We start from the raw sequence: 12,275 nt of genomic DNA, 5'->3' as shown, positions 1-12,275 counted from the left end.
AAGAATCGAGGGGAGCAGGAGAACCAAGAGAAACACTGGATTCAAAAGCTTTTGCTTAAGCTTTAGTTCATATATGTCAATGGGCTTTAAGCTCTAATGCCTTAATCCATCAGTCCTTGCTGATGTCTTTCAAAGACAACACTAAAAAGAGAAAAATCTCAAGGCTTTGATGTGCTGTGCTTTATATGCATCAAACAGTGGTCTTTCTGGAGACTGCTGTTGAAGTATAAATTTGTTAAATGGCTCAGGACTCTTTGCCCATGAGCATGAATAAAGATAAAGCTCTTTCAATAACACTGTACCCTCTTTCTGTCTGTCTGTTTGTGAAGCAAGTAGGACGTTCACTTTTGGGCTCTTGTGGGGATTTATACTTGTGAAAGCCAAGGGACAGTGTCACTAATCTCAACACAGCTGCACAGCCACACTTGTATTCATCATCCATCAAATAACACTTTTAACTTGTCTCTTACTCTCCCCTTCACCTCAGGTCCCCCCGGTCCCCCAGGTGGGGTGAGAGTGGTGAACAAAACTGACAAGAGTATAACGTTGCAGTGGAGCCGTGGAGCTGACAACCACAACCCCATCTCCAAATATACCATCCAGTACAGGGACTCCTTCTCTAAGGATGTTTGGAAGAATGCCACTACATGTGAGAACTCCAGCACACTCAAATAAACACTGCTGCTTTGAGCTTGCTCTGGCGTTATAATAATTTGGGTCATAGCACATAGTGATAGTAGGCCTACATGGTGGTCTCTTAAAGATGGCTAAAATATAATTAAGTCATGCCTCAAGGACTTAAATATAGAACTCTACTGTTATTTTAAGGATATTTTTTGTTAAATTATGGGACAGCAAAACCTGTGCTATATAAAGTTTTAACATATGGTGCTATAGCCCTGATATTTTGGCAATGTAAAATGAAATCTGTGTTTTTTTTCTGCAGCTCCTGCAAATGTGGAGGGGAACACAGAGGTGGCCACAGTGGTGGATTTGTTCCCCTGGGTGGAATATGAATTCAGGGTGATTGCGACCAGCACTCTTGGGACAGGCGAGCCAAGCAGCCCGTCACCTAAAGACAAAACCTTGGACGCAGGTAAGTCAATGTCCCAACTTTGGTCTAACATTTGCTACATAAGACTTATGATATAAAGACTAACTTAAAAGGTCATGTGGAAATTTGGTCCCAGAGTCCAGTTTTCCATTGTGACATTTATTCTTCATCATTCTATTATAGTACTGTTTACTTGTGCTAAGTATCGCTGTAGAAGTGAGTCAGCACAAATCCCATCAGTGCGTATTTCCTACAGCAGAAGCACGCTGCCAGACTCACCACACAAACCTCTACAAATGAGCACTTTGCTGAAACTGTACACTGAAATTCAATTATAAAATGGAAATCACAGGCTTACTGTAACCTCTCTTTAAAAAAATAAGCATAATTTGAGAGTGAGCTTCGAGAGTTGAAGCAAAACAAGGGAACTTTTGCCTGTCTGTCTCCATCCATGGCAGAGTTCCCACATTGACATTAAGGTGTTGCATTTGGCACAGGTCGAGACATTGATATTGTGTTTGCAGAGGAAGGATGTTTCAGTACTGCTGCCAGGGGAAGGTTACAGCCTGTGTGGGTTGGCGTTGTTTGTGTGGATTCTTAGCATGTGGGCTCATAGTTTCTCTGTTGCTGTCTTGTTGTAGTTCCTGTGGTGGCGCCCTCGGACGTCGGCGGCGGTGGAGGGACAAGCAGAGAGCTGACCATCACATGGACGGTAGGTCTGGACTTTCCACTGGACACAAGGGTCAAAAGGGTCATAAGCTTTTGTTAAGCCAACTTGAACCAAAAGCTCACAGAAAGAGACGTGCAGCTGTTATATCACCTTAAAAGGATAGATTGGTCTTTTGAAGTGGGTTTGTGAATCTGTAGTCAGTGTATTAACTACAGCAGGTGTCAGTCAGCACGCCCCCACTTTGGAAAAGCAGGCAGGAGTACAGACAAGGAAGCCAAGCAATGTACAGCGCAGGATGGATGTCTGTAACTGCTTGTCCTATAAAGAATGTTTTTATTATTTTTTGTACCCTGCTGTCAGACAGCAACTACTAGTGGGGGACTGTAGCAGTTATATAGTTGTCTTTAAAGCCAGAGTCCACTGAGGAAAATAGTCATTCGGACCGGACCGGACTGGACCGGACAAAACAGGACAGGACAGGGCAGGACAGGACAGGACAGGACGGAACGGCTAACATATTTAGGCAGATTATAGGTTTTTAAGGTGGCTAGAATACAATTTGTTGCAGCAGTACATTGTGTAGCTTCCATGTCAGCACTCCTGCTGCTTTGCCAAACTGGAGGTGTGCTGACCACCATCTGCTGTATGTTTTACACTGACTTTGGATAAGTAAAGTTCAAAAGTTCAGAACTATTGCCTCAAGCTCATTTTAAGTGAGGGAGAATATTTTCCATTTCTCATCATGGTAACATTTATTTAGAGCACTTTTCAAAAACAAAGTTATAAAATGCTCCCCAGAAAAAAACCAATAACGTGCTAGATCGATATAATAAAAGATGAAATCATCTGACTGTAAAAAAAAAAATAACAGGAAAAATACACACCTATTCCAGTGAGTTACTGGTTTGCAGTTGCACATAAAATGAATAAAATGGATAGTCGCACTCCACCCTCTTTAGTGCATCTATGAAGATTGACAATTTGGCAAAATAGACTTTTTTTTAATAAAAAAAATTGATAAGACAAATAAAAAGAGTTCAATGAGTCAAAAGAAGCCAATGATAAGTTTTCAGATGCTTTGGAAGAAAATGTTGTGGTTCATCAACAGGTCAGACATATGAGAGAGACAGAACTGTCAAACTTTAGGCAACATAGAGGAACTTAAGAATAACCGTTGGATATTTTCCTAGTTTGTACCAGACAAAACAATCACTATCATCAAAAATCAATGACTGAACTGAATCATTACCCATTTCCCCAATGCAGCTGTGGATAAATTAGCACATAGCGGTAAATTGCCTTTTGCTCGGCTGAGGCATGGCCTTTCAATTCCAGAGCAGCTGGAGGATTAGACGATGTGTTTAAAGGTAAGCGATGCCCTAATGCAGGCATGTCTTACTGGACATATGGTGTGAGGATAGAGCCAATGGAGGAAATGAGGCATGGGGACAGATCGAAGCCACAGAGTGTCACAACTCTGTGCATATCACTCACAGAGTGCTGTCATGTTAATGAACAGTGTGTAAACATCAAATGATCAGTGGAATTTGCCCTATTTATTCCTTCATGCCAGCGATAGTAGTAGCAGAAGGCATTATGTTTTTAGGTTGGTCATCCGTTTATCTTTCCCTTTATCGTAAATTTGATATCTCAAGAACGCCTTGAGAGAATTTCTTTAGATTTGACACAAACATTGATTGAGGCTCATGGATGTACTGATTAAATTTTGGTGGTCATAGGTCAAATGTCAAGTTCTCTATGACCTCTTCTGTCTCATTCTTGTGAACATGATATCTCAAAAACACCTTCAGGGAATTTCTTTAAATTTGGCACAAACATTCACTTGGACTCAAGGATAAACTGATTAGATTTTGGTGGTTGAAGGTCAAGGCCACTGTGATCTTGCATCTGTCTCATTCTCTTAAAAGTGTTATGTCAAGAACACCTTCAGGGAAATTCTTCAAATTTGGCACAAACATTCACTTTGGGCCATGGATGAACTTATTAGAATTTGGTGGTAAAAGATCCAGGTCACCGTTGTGTTCTCGTGACCACAATATCTCAAGAACACCTTGATGGAATTTAAATACAGCCAGAAGGCAGTTATTGTAGTTTGAGTCATGCTGCTAATTCAAGTTTATAGCACAAGCATAAGTGGATGATGCATGATATTCATAATGCAAACTCTGACACGATTAAGGCTTGAATTCACACCTGGGACATAAAGGTGCATTGGATAAAACATTTGCCACATTAATTATTTAATGTTTCTGTCATCAGCCCGTTCAGCCACAATACTACTATGGGCCTAACTTTGGCTACATCATAGCCTTCAAAAGACACGATGGATACGAGTGGAGCAGGGTGACTGTACCCGACCCCAAGGCCAAGCGCTACATCCACAGAGACTCCTTCATCCCTCCATCGACAGAGTTTCACGTCAAAGTCAAAGCGTTCAACAGCAAAGGAGAGGGACCCTTCAGCCTAACCGCCTCCATTTATTCCGCACAGGATGGTAAGCACTGTGGAGATTCACAGCTCTCAGCACTGAAGCATAAAAGGGGAAATGTGCCACACTGATCTCAAAACAATGTCACAGATCAGCCTGGTCCTGTTTTCTCAGTATCACACAGAATGAGAAATTCCTCAGTATGCCAACACTCTGCTATTTCAATCTGTCAGTGTCAGCTACTTATCACTAGCAGGGGTTTTTCAATGGAGAAGGTCTCATTTAATAGGAGCTCTCATGTATAGTTGTGAGGAATTTTAATACCCCTTGAAAGTGAACCCATCTTCCCCTCTCTCCGTCTTTCCTTGCGGTGGGATTATCATGATCTATGTAGCATGAACCAGAAAGCTGATAATTCGCCCAAGGATGCAAAGCATTTAGCCTAGTTATTAACTTCCACTGACAGACAGTTGAGATAACCACCGGCAACCCAGACATGATGGGTAACAGAGATGCTCCGTTTCCATGGTAACCCAGAATTGGGAGCACTTGCTGTTCGAGTGTCTATGATTTTAATAGCTAAGCCTGCAAAAGCGCCCTGCCTCCACTGGGGTGTGACCATTTTGTGTTTGTGTGCATGCTGGCTATGCTGTATTGTTTTTTTTTGTGTGTGCAACTTAATGACAGTATGTGATGTGTCGTTGGTTCAAGGCCCAGCATGGCAATTTACCATCCAGGGACAGTTTCCTGGCAGGGAAGGAGCACACACTGGATTAGTGGCCCATAAGTCACGGAAAAGTGTCCGACGGCCCAGTGAAGGAATATCGGCCAAGAGAGATTTCTGTCACTTCACTCGCTCCTCACAGTGATGAATTCACATCGCTAAAATGATGCTTGAGCATCACTGAGAGAGAAATGGCATCAGTGAGGCCAAAAGACAGAGAAGGAAACACCAGATAGTTTATGGTCAGGGTTATGGATACATTAGTGTGAAAATATATTCACATATATAAAATATGCTATATTATAAGTCAAGATTACTTCTTAAGAACTTGTCCTGAAAATGATTTTCTCTCTGTAACCTCTTTGCCAAACTGTGTCTCTCCTCAGCGCCATCTGAAGCCCCTGTAAGTGTTGATGGCAGAGCTCTGTCTGCCACAGAAGCCATCGTGTGGTGGTTGCCACTCTCACAGAGCAATATAGATGGATACCAGGTCAGTGGAAAGTTTCACTAAGGCAGAGCTACTGCATGTGTGAGACAGACTACAGCTCCGGTCTCGCAGAAGTTAAAAAACATGTTTCAGCTACAGTTTTTAGACACCCATGCCTTGAAAAAAATGTCATTAAAATTTCTTGATTAATCAAGAGTTCACCCCTAAATAAAAAAATACATATTTTTTACTTCCCTTTAGTGTTTTTTTATCAATCTGTATTGTTTTGGTGTGAGTTACTAAGTGTTGGAAATGTCGGCCGTAAAGATGTCTGCCTTCTCTCCACTGTAATGGAACAACATGATACTTGGCTTGTGGTGCTCAAAGTGCCAAAAAAACAACAACAAAAAATAAATAAAACAGAGCAATGTCTCTCCAGGAATCATGACCCGGTTGCTCAAGATAATTCAAAGACCTTGTTGTGAGCAATTTCATGTAGGAACTATTTTCTTTCCACTGAACTACACACACCAACTGTATCACCTCACTGAAGAAATCCTGCATCTACTGCTAGCTCATCTAGCACCACTGAGCTAACTAATGTTTCAGCTGAACTGAGGTGTAGAAAGAGAAAAGTTCCTACATGAAATTGCAACAACAAGGGCTGTGGATAATCTTGAGCATTTTGAAGTTTTTTTGTGCTTTAAGCACCACAAGCCAAGAGCCATCTAATTCCATTATATTGGAGAGAAGACAAACATCTTCACAGCCGATATCTTCAACACTGTGCATCTCAAAAGGTATTTTTCATTTAGGGTGATCGTTCCTAAAAATGTTGTGTTTTAAATGTCTTTTTTGAAAGCACTACTACATACTGTAGATGTTGCACAAGATATTAAGTAAAGTATAGACACTTTTTTCTAAAGATCTTTTTGTTCCAGTACCTGTTATCATTATTGACTTATTAAATAAGTGCTTTTTATGACATTTTCCCCTCTCCTCATGCTTTAAATCAGTCCCTATATGTGCTGGTGTTGGATCCCATCCATCTCACCTCTGTCCCTCTGTGTCTCAGGTGAAGTACTGGAGGAATCAGGAAGACGGCGAGGGAGGGGCCCAGAGGGTTGTGGTACCCGGCAGGGAGAACCACACCAGGCTGGAGGGTATGAAACCTAACTCCCACTACCTTGTTGAGGTCCGAGGCTACAACTCCGCAGGTTACGGGCCAGCCAGCGAGCACCTCCAGATCCACACCAAGAAAGCCCGTATGTTGTTCTTTAAAGCACTTTAGTGATGACCAGCAGGGACCTGCATGCAAAACAAGATCTCAGAGCCATAGTATAGAATGTGTAATTTTAATATAATTGTTATTCATTTAATTTTTTGTCTTTTAATAGCTCCAAGTCAACCTCCCAAAATAATTGGTAAAAAGTTAAAGGGCCAGTCAGTAAATATTGCCTGGGAACACGTGGAACCGCTGGCTAACGAGGCGTCAATAGATGGTTACAGAGTGAGTACAGCTCTACGTTTACTTTTATACAGATTATAATCTCTCTGAAGTGAAACAGTAGCTGCAGAGTACTGTACATTTCTGTGAATAAAAAAATAATAAGAAGTAAATAATCTGTGTGTATATCTAGGTGCTGTACAGGCAGCAGGGCCACTCCACAGGCACTCTGTATACAACCTATAGGCGGTACATAGACCTTCCCCTGCCCACAGATGGGAACTACGTGGTGGAGGTCCGGGCGCATACAGAGGGGGGAGACGGGGCTGTGGCAAAAATCGACATCACAGGTAACGCACAGACCTTTCATTCACATTTCTTTTTTTTAAAGATTTTTTTTGCCCTTTAATTGACAGGACAGTGTGAGCGTGAAATGGGGAGAGAGAGAGGGGGAGACATGCAGCAAAGGGCCGAGGCTGAACTCGGACCCGCGGCCGCTGCGGCGAGGACACAGCCTCTGCACATGGGGTGCTGCTCCACCCACTGAGGCACCAGGCGCCCCTTTCATTCACATTTCTGAATAATGTAGTATTATGTCAACACTGACACTAATAACTTTGAAAGCAGGAGATTAAATGGAAACGTTAAAGCAGGAAATAATTCATTTTTATATCACTGTAAGTTGCTGGTTGAAGTACTGGTATTTTAATTTGTCGTCAGGTCAAAGAGATTTAATATTCACTTCTCTTAAACGTTAGTGAGCTAGCTTTTTTGTGAATGCTCCCTTCGCCTCCTTACTTCGCTCGCTCAACAGGGGGGTAGGAGCCGGGCCCAACAACCCTCTCTTGTTGGTTTCAGTTTATGAAGATTAAATGAAAAGACACAGACAGAAACTAAACCAAAATACTTCAGTGACTTCTCAACACCATTTCATCTCCACTCGTTGCCTTTTGGCTCATATTAGAAAAGACCTTCCTGAAGCTTTAAAGACAATCAGAAACAAATGACGACCTGTGACCGTGACAGAATCAGAATAGTACATGGTATTCATCTGGAAGTTATATTAAAAGCCGTTTTTATCTTACTACTTAAGGCAGAATAAAAAAATATATAATGCTCTCTTAATTAATTATCTATTCTGTTATCTTTTTACCCAATATTTAATGATGAATCATTTGAATTCAGATTTAATTTATCAGTTGATTAATAAGTCAGTCAATTGAGCTGTGAATACACCGAGCATATTATATTTAGAGTAGCATAACTTTATTTGTGTAGAGACAAGCTGATGTGTGTTTATTATTCACATTTTCAGGGATTTACAGATTTTTCAATGGCAAATTGAAATAAAATCACTACATGTAAAAAGACAGGTACATAGTATTATTTCTTAAATGTTTCTGTTATATTTGTACATATAACTTTTTTTTACAACTGCAATCTGTTCTTTAATAATATTTTTAGGGATTTAAAACATTTTTATTGTTAATTTTTCATGACTTTTGAACTCCTGGCAGCTTTAAGTTAAACTGACTTATCTAAAAGTAAGACTTTGTATGCATTCACAAAAGTGAATGCATACAAAGTCCTCAAAATGAACAAAAAACAATTTGGACTCTTTAAAATCAAAATGGTTAACATTTTCAATACACATGCATTCTCACTCTGATATAAAAGCTAAAAATGGAAAATGTGACTTAATGACTAACTAATTTATAAGAATGAAGATTCCTTTCAGTTGTGTTTTCTGTTTGATGAAGACTGAAATTAAATGTAGTGAGTGAGAGTAATCTCTTGTGACAAACTACTATTGCATTCTGTCTTCACTCAGGTTTAGTTTCACATCAGTGGAACAAAAATGAAGAAAGTCTTCTGTTATCTAATCGCATTTTAAAGCCATGGTGCTGAGGCGACACCCTGTGACTGTTCATTCCTGGCCTGCCATTTGCTAGTGAGATTATACAAGGTTCAAAGTTGGCGGTAGGTTATCATTTGTCACAGCTCAAGGGTTTCCGTGGGCCGGAGCAGAGCTGTCACTTCAGGTTTCATACCTTAGATTGGAGGGTTAAGATGGGAAACTTTACGGTGCGTGACTAAAGCCTTGATAGCCCCCTGACTCGATCCTCTCACTGGCTGATGGACTGACAGGTAGGCTGACTGGATAGAGGAGGCCTTAAGCCTCTGTAATTGATCTTGATGAGTTGAGGAAACCCCTCCTGTGGTTTTCCTTATCCCTTATCGTTCAGGCCAGACCCACCTGACAGCTTGATTTCACAGAGCTGGGAATTTAAGCCGTGGGGGATTTCAAATGCAGGGCATTGACAAATGGAGGGGCATTTAAGGTGATCTCCAGACATATGGGGTACAATATCACACTTCACACACCAAACATGGTCTTTAGCTTGACAGATGTGAGTTGGACACTCAAGGGGCGTATATTTTTTGTCCCTTAAATAAGTAGCAAATTTGACTGTCAGTCTAGGAGGGTTTTTTTTTGTCTGTTAGCCAGAAACAGCAGTGGCAGAAGGCATTATGTTTTTTGGTGTTCCGTCCGTATGTCCTTGCATTTGTCCGTCTATTCTTATGAATGAGATGTCCACCAAGAACACCTGGAAGAAATTTCTTCAAATTTGGCAGAAATGTTCACTTGCATTCAAGAATAAACTGATTACAGTTTAGTGGTCAAAGGCCAAGGTCCCTGGCACTAACAGATCTGACCTGTCTCATTTTTATGAACGCAATATCTCAGGAACACCTTGATGAAGTTTCCTCAAATTTGGCGCAAATGTTTAGTTTGAACTTAACAATGAACTCATCAAATTTGGGTGGTCAAAGGTCAAGGTCACCACGACCGTGTGTCTGTCTCTTTCTCGTGAATGCAACATCTCATCAACACCTTGAGGAAGTTTCCTCAAATTTGCCATTAACGTTGTCTTGGACTCAAGAATAAACTGATGAAATAAGAATGGTGGTCGAACGTCAAAAGTCAAGTTCACAAAACACATTTTTGTCCATAACTCAATAGTTATGGACACTAAAACTTGCAAATGTCTAATGTGGTAAAATGATGATGTGATGACATTTTATACCCAAAAGATCAAAGGTCTACTGTGACATTACAATGTTCTGCAAAAACACTTTTCGGGCCATTACTCAACATCATAACTCAGAAACAGAAGGGGAAACGTTTGGTCAGATACTGAATTGGTGACACTGATCTTGAGTGTCCACCTTGAAACTGTGCTGATAGTAAAGAACTTCTGTGCTGCCACTGGAAAGATGTGTGTAAAGCATCCATGTTTTTACAGACACAGATGTAATCTGTAAGCGAATATTCACTGGTTTGTGGAGACATACAACTGTTGAGCAGTAATTCTAGTTTAAGCAAAAACTGACATACCTTCATCTGTGTGTGTCTCTCAGGTGGAGGCGTCATGTCCGCCACGTCTCTCAGCGTACTCTCCCTGCTCCTGGTGGCTCTCCTCTGCCTGAACCTCTGAATGTAGCGCCATCTTTGTCTTCACTTCCCGTGAAGGAGACTCTTTATGGTTGACGCCTATAAGGACTTTGGGACTCTTTCCACAATCTTTTGGTTCCACCCCGCAAAACCCGGGACGTCATATTCCAACTCTTCCCCTCTGGAATATGTTTGTGGAAATAGACACAGAAATGGAAAAATTGGAAATGGACAAAGACATCCCTTATTTATCCACAAAAAGCCTCTTTGGAGGAGTGTCAAAGGAGTTCTGTCAACTTTTTAAATATGCCTTATATAAACGACTGCACCTATCTTTCACAATAACTTGTTTTAAAATGGATCATGACTTGAAAGTGTGGACATCACACTTTAAGTTTGGCTGTTAAGTCTTTTTACATCATGAAGCCGACCTTTCTGATATAGATAAAGATACTGAAATGTGGGCTTCATTTGATTTATATTTTGGAAAATCTATCCTACAGTGCATTCCATAGTAAAAGGTATACAAGTAGCTGTGAAGGATATGTGGATGAGTTTATAAAAATGTCTTTTTGTCTTTTCTTTACTTGCAGTTCAGTGGCATTTTCCTCTATTTTAAAAATGAAGCACACCCTTTGTTACAGAGATACAGTCAAAGCAAATCTCATCCTTTCATACTTGATTTTATATTAACAAACATCGTAGAGGAAAGAGCAACTTATGTCATGCTGATATAATATATCCAATAATTGATATTGTTTGCTATCTAATATACTATGGATGTTATTTGAAGAAAAATAGATTTGACCTGCAATCATTTACAAATCATAACATGAGCTCGATTGGTAGAATACCACTTTCAAATTGTGTGCATGTTGACATTGTAACATGGAAGTTTGAAATGGTTCAACAGCAAGTTTAGGCACATGGATCCAAACTAGTGGAGCTGAATGTAAAGCAAACCACAGGAGCAGGAACTGAACAACATATCAGACACGCAGTTCTAAATGTAAAACTGCAGCAAACAACATGTGACGGTGGTTATTTTGATTGCTTGCCACCTCTGGTTCTATTTGTACAACTGTGACGTCTTTGCCATAACATCTGGGTTATTGTTGAACTAAAGCTAAACTAAAAAAAAAAAAAAAAGACCTTTTTGTTTTGACTGTATCATTAGGACCTCAGTGGTACCAGCTGGTGCTTGTAAAGAATGTTGGCATTTTTATTTTGTGTAAACATTTTCATATCTTTCTTGTTTATGGCTTTGTGTGAGAGTCACTATTAACAGTTATAGTGAACAGTAGCGACGCTCATACCCTCCAATAATTGTGCAATGTATGACTCATCTGTGGCTACTTTATATTTTCTAATAAGACAACTTGCCTAGCTCCTTTAACAGTATATTTCTCATTATCTGTTATAAACAGAAGAAGAGCAAAGCCATCCATGTCAGTGGCAAGAGCCCATTGAAAGCTCACGACATTGTTTCCATTGCATTATTTTTGTCTTTTTATTAACATGCTATCAGAGATATATAAACATTATCAACTGCTGTCGTTTTTTTTGGTTTGTTTATGATTATTATATTTGTATGTCATGACCCACCTCTAGTTGGACAGTTTCAAAGTTTATTTCCCTCGAATGGAGGAAGAAATGCTGCGTTTTGAATTCCTCCTGATTCATTTCTTGTGTGACTGATGCTGGCCGTGCTTCTACATTGTGACTAATATATCAACATCCACCACAAAGTGCTTTTCCCAGTTTTCCTTCATGCGACAAATCATAAAAAAAAGAAAAAAGAGTTGCCAAATGCATGAATGCCTTGAACTTTTGGACGAAGCAGCGGCTCTACATTCTAACATGCATGACATTGGAGACGACATGGTACATTACTTTGCAACAAATCAACATCATAGCAACTGTTCAACCTCTCAGCTTCGTATGAAATACATTCCATTCCTGAGTGACATCCCTTTACGTCAGAGACACAGTAGATCTAAAGCCTGATGTGTGCATTAGCTGCTAAGCTTCATTAAGCTAGTCATCT

At 40.2% G+C, this 12,275-nt stretch overlaps 1 protein-coding gene across 3 annotated transcripts in view; it reads left to right on the top strand.

Moving 5' to 3' along the window:
* The window catches only part of cntn1a (contactin 1a), a 98,722-nt gene extending 86,941 nt beyond the window's left edge, over positions 1-11,781 (top strand). For all 3 annotated transcript variants that reach the window (XM_042495847.2, XM_088080368.1, XM_088080369.1), the window contains 9 exons: positions 488-649; positions 947-1,096; positions 1,696-1,766; positions 4,005-4,239; positions 5,284-5,387; positions 6,400-6,589; positions 6,722-6,834; positions 6,965-7,121; positions 10,195-11,781. In XM_042495847.2, the coding sequence (XP_042351781.1) occupies positions 488-649; positions 947-1,096; positions 1,696-1,766; positions 4,005-4,239; positions 5,284-5,387; positions 6,400-6,589; positions 6,722-6,834; positions 6,965-7,121; positions 10,195-10,271 (1,259 nt within the window). In that variant the 3' untranslated portion in view covers positions 10,272-11,781. The remainder of the gene's footprint in view (positions 1-487; positions 650-946; positions 1,097-1,695; positions 1,767-4,004; positions 4,240-5,283; positions 5,388-6,399; positions 6,590-6,721; positions 6,835-6,964; positions 7,122-10,194) is intronic.
* Positions 11,782-12,275: the final 494 nt, after the last annotated feature.

Source organism: Plectropomus leopardus, chromosome 7 (genome assembly GCF_026936395.1).
Source record: "Plectropomus leopardus strain MGB_pleo_1.0 chromosome 7, ASM2693639v1, whole genome shotgun sequence".
NCBI lineage: Eukaryota > Metazoa > Chordata > Actinopteri > Perciformes > Serranidae > Plectropomus > Plectropomus leopardus.
The sequence above is the reverse complement of the archived record's forward strand: the minus strand, read 5'-3'. Positions and strand labels throughout refer to the sequence as shown.